At 62.3% G+C, this 4,210-nt stretch overlaps 1 protein-coding gene across 3 annotated transcripts in view; it reads left to right on the top strand.

Annotated features, from left to right (window-relative positions):
• GAS6 (growth arrest-specific 6) overlaps positions 1–3,764 on the top strand; it is a 33,753-nt gene extending 29,989 nt beyond the window's left edge. For all 3 annotated transcript variants that reach the window (XM_011933932.1, XM_011933933.1, XM_011933934.1), the window contains 3 exons: positions 768–943; positions 2,140–2,368; positions 3,296–3,764. In XM_011933932.1, coding sequence (XP_011789322.1) covers positions 768–943; positions 2,140–2,368; positions 3,296–3,450 — 560 coding nt within the window. In that variant the 3' untranslated portion in view covers positions 3,451–3,764. The remainder of the gene's footprint in view (positions 1–767; positions 944–2,139; positions 2,369–3,295) is intronic.
• The last annotated feature ends 446 nt before the right edge of the window (positions 3,765–4,210 follow it).

The following is a 4,210-nucleotide window of genomic DNA, read 5'->3' as shown; positions in this document are numbered from 1 at the left end:
CGGCCATGCTCCTGACAGCTCAGACCCCAGACCGGGCATGCTCCTGACAGCTCAGAACCAGACCGGCCATGCTCCTGACAGCTCAGACCCCAGACTGCGCGTACTGCTGACAGCACAGAACCCAGACCGCTATGCTCCCGACAGCGCAGACCCCAGACCGCGCATGCTCCTGACAGCTCAGACCCCAGACCGCGCATGCTCCTGACAGCTCAGAACCCGACCGGCCATGCTCCTGACAGCTCAGACCCCAGACCACCATGTTCCTGACAGCGCAGACCCCAGACGGCGCGTGCTCCTGAAAGCTCAGACCTCAGACCGCCATGCTCCCGACAGCTGTTGTCCGCACTCTTGGCTCTCGCTTTGAGCCCTGTGCTGCTGCTCAGAAGCTGCAGGTGAGACTCAAGGCACGAGGCCATGCACCTGTATGTGCTCTGAGGAAGGAGCTGCCAGGCGCTTCTGAAACGAGGACATCAGAGGAAGACAGGGACAGGCCTGCATCCCATGGCGCACAGCCCGTGTCCCCTCAGGCGGGTCTGTGTGGCCTGGTGGTCGCCTAGAGCGGATTGGAAAGTGGGGTACTGGTGCGGTCAGGGAGAAACAGCCTAGGGGTCCCCGGTGCCTCTGGGCTCTGGGCCAAGATCTGAACCAGACTCTCGAGTTTTCCATCACATCCCACCGCGGCCAGGACTGTGTCTCTCGGCCCCACTCCAACCTCATTGTGGCCTCTCCGCTGCATCCCACCCTATAACGCACCGGTTTCATCGCAGTGCGGACCCCTCTGGACATCAGGACAGAATCGACCTGGGAAATAGAAGTCGTGGCTCACATCCGCCCGGCCGCAGACACAGGGGTGCTGTTCGCGCTCTGGGTCCCTGACCTCCGTGCCGTGCCTCTCTCTGTGGCCCTGGTAGACTATCACTCCACAAAGAAGCTCAAGAAGCAGGTAGGGCCTCCGCCACCCAGGGTGTCCTGACCGGCTCGCCCCACAGGCACATGGGCCACACTCCCTGGCAGGGGACGGAGGGGGCCTGGGGTGGGATCCCCAGGGAGCCCCAAAAGCCTCTGACCAGAGGTCCGATGAGCCAAGCCTGGCGTGGGCCGCCCTTCAGACTGTGGGGGTTGTTTGGACACCGGATCACCTCCACATGGCTGACTGGGGGGCCAGTGCCTGCAAGCCACACTCGGCCGACAGCGTGGGAGCTTTTCCCATTCGGCTGGGTAGACGGTGGCTCACAGCAAACTGAATTAGTCTCTCATGTTTACATCAGATGATTTCAGCAACAAACTCAGTTTTCCAGTTTCCCTGGAAAACTCAGATCTGTGACCTCGGCTGGTGCCCCCCACAGGTCTTTCCCTGGGGGACAGTGGGTGGAGCTGAGCGCAGCTGCCCCTTGGATGAGGTCCCCCACCCCCGGTCCTCACAATAAGTCAGCTGTCTTGGGCTGGGGGAGTCATGCTGTTTTCCCCACAGAACAATCAAGAGGTGACAGAAACAGGTTGCATTCTCTCGCTCCTGTGCTAAGGAGGAAGACGTGGGTCAAACCAGAGAGGCCCCTGTTGTCCAAGTCTGCCCACCCCAGGGCCACAGAGCCCTCCTGGTTGCTTGGATGCGACAGTGACAGGCTTGGTTCACGCAAATGCTCATCCCCAGGGCCAGACGCAATCCCGGCATCTGGAATAAACAGCCACCCTTACGTAGCAACAGCTGACCCCTGGGCTGGGGAGTGGGCATCTGGGCTGCGGTGCCAGCGTGAGAGCCCACCTGGCTGGGAGTCCACCACCACAGGGTTGGGTCCTGGGTCCCCGTCAAGGACACACCAGTTCCTGGTCAAGTGCAGCCTCGGTCCTGTGTGTGCCTGGCGCTGGGGTTGACCCTCTCACACTCAACCTGGGGGCCACACCTGCTCCCCCACAGCCTCCCAGGCTGGCCCCTGGCTTTACGCGCAGAGAAGCTGAGCCCCAGGTGGGGTGGGGGCGTCATCCACAGTCAGCGAGCATCCGGACCCAGGGCTGCAGGGAACCGTGGACGGAGACAGGCCTGCGGCGCGGGGGTGGCCGGCAGCTGTGAGGACCAGCTTGGACCTAATGGCTTACGTGGGGGCAGCCGGCAGGCCCTGACCACATCTCGGTCTCCTGCAGCTGGTGGTCCTGGCCGTGGAGCATGTGGCCTTGGCCCTAATGGAGATCAAGGTCTGCGATGGTCAAGAGCACATGGTCACCATCTCGCTGAGGGAGGGTGAGGCCACCCTGGAGGTGGACGGTACCAGGGGCCAGAGCGAGGTGAGCGCCGCGCAGCTGCAGGAGAGGCTGGCCGTGCTCGAGAAGCACCTGCAGAGCCCCGTGCTCACCTTTGCCGGCGGCCTGCCAGGTAGGTGCTCCCTGCCCTGCTCATCCCGGGTGAGGGGCTCCAGGGATGCCCAGCTTGGTCACCCCAGATCGAGCCCGGACAGGCTGGCATTCCTGGTTGTGTGTTTTAAGAGGAAGGGGAAGTCTAGGTGGGTCCTTAGTGGTCATTATGGTGCCTCGGTGCTGGTCAGGTCGTTGGCTGAGGCTGAGAAACACGTAAGGGGGGCCGGCATTGGCCTGGGTCAGACCCCGTGAACCTGCATCTTCAGGGAGCGTTTGTCCACACCCATCAGACCGGCCCCGGGGGAGAGGGCTGGGCAGACCTCGGGCCAGGCTGCAGTTGGGACCCACGGCTGTCACCACAGCAGTTAGCAGCCAGCCCCTCCCACATCCAGCAGGACCCCTGCCGTGTCCCATGGGCTACACAGCACAGAGGCTGGGACCAGGGATGTCCTTGGCATTAGCTGGGAGGGTGAACGGGAAGGCACGTGGGAGCCCGCGAGTCCTCGGCTGCCCACAGGCTTTCACTTGCGGCAAATGGCAGCATTTCTGTCTTGGCTGCCAGACACAGACTCCACTTAGTTTTAATAAACAGAGCTTTGAAGAGGATAAGAGCAAGCCAGGAGGCCTGCAGCCCGAATGACTCACCGGGCAAAGAAGAAGATCGCGTTTAATCGATGGGACTGTCTGTGCTCCCAGTCGGGAAGGGAGGGCTGGCGTCTGCAGAGCCCAGGCTGGCGGATGCCTCCTACTTGTCTGCCGGGTCTGCAGCCGAACAAACAGGGACAGAAGTTAGAGAAGAAAGGGAAATCCCGCCCTTTCAGGGGAAACCCAGGGCTGGCGACAAGCGCTGCCAGGGGTGGGGGGCCAGGCAGGGCCGGCCACGTGGTGATCCCTAGGACCCAGGCTGGGTCTGCTAAGACGTGTTTGTTCTCTCCCCGCGGCCCAGATGTGCCGGTGACTTCAGCGCCAGTCACCGCATTCTACCGCGGCTGCATGACACTGGAGGTCAACCGGAGGCTGCTGGACCTGGACGAGGCAGCATACAAGCACAGTGACATCACCGCCCACTCCTGCCCGCCCGTGGAGCCCGCCGCAGCCTAGGCCCCCGTGGGACGCAGCAGGCTCCTCAGCCTCTGTCCGAAACAGCGGGGAGGAGCATGGGGGCTCCTCACCACATGGGGCCACCTGAGAGCTGGGCTTTCCTCTGTGACCGTCCTGGCCTGTAACATATCTGTAAATAGTGAGATGGACGTGGGGCCTCTGACGCCGCACACTCAACCGTGGGCCCGGGCACGGGGAGGCCGGCGCAGGGCAGGGCGGGTTCGAAGAAAATAATTCTCTATTATTTTTATTACCAAGCGCTTCTTTCTGACTCTAAAATATGGAAAATAAAATATTTACAGAAAGCTTTGTAACACTGCGTCGGCCGCCATCTGCTCCCCGCGGGATTCTCAGCACGTAGCAGTGTTTGGGATGAGCGGGGCTGCCAGGGCTCCAGGCTGCACGCTCAGCCACTCTAAAGATCCCTCTTTTCTGCTCCCAGCCTGGTTGGGTGGCCATGGTCTGCTCCCCGGGAGCCTCTGACTCTGGTAGTGAGGGCAGGGGCTGCAGCCTCAGTTTACTTGTTCTGCAAATGGGCAGAAAGCCCCGCTCGGCCCCCACCATGGGCAGCCAGTCAGTGCCGAGTGAGGAGGGCACGGTGAGGACTTGGCACACAAATGCTGGCTGCTCGGACGGCGGCCTCTGAGCCAGCCTGGAAGGGACCCCAAGCTGGGACCGAGGGCAGGAAGATGCCAAGGTGGCACCTGCACCCCTGTGCCATTCCCGCCCCCACCCTCCTGCACAGACCCACTTGCTTCTG

This window comes from Colobus angolensis, unplaced genomic scaffold (genome assembly GCF_000951035.1).
Source record: "Colobus angolensis palliatus isolate OR3802 unplaced genomic scaffold, Cang.pa_1.0 Scaffold13, whole genome shotgun sequence".
Taxonomy (NCBI): Eukaryota; Metazoa; Chordata; class Mammalia; order Primates; family Cercopithecidae; genus Colobus; species Colobus angolensis.
Note: the sequence above shows the minus strand (reverse complement) of the source record. Positions and strands in the feature narration are given on the sequence as shown.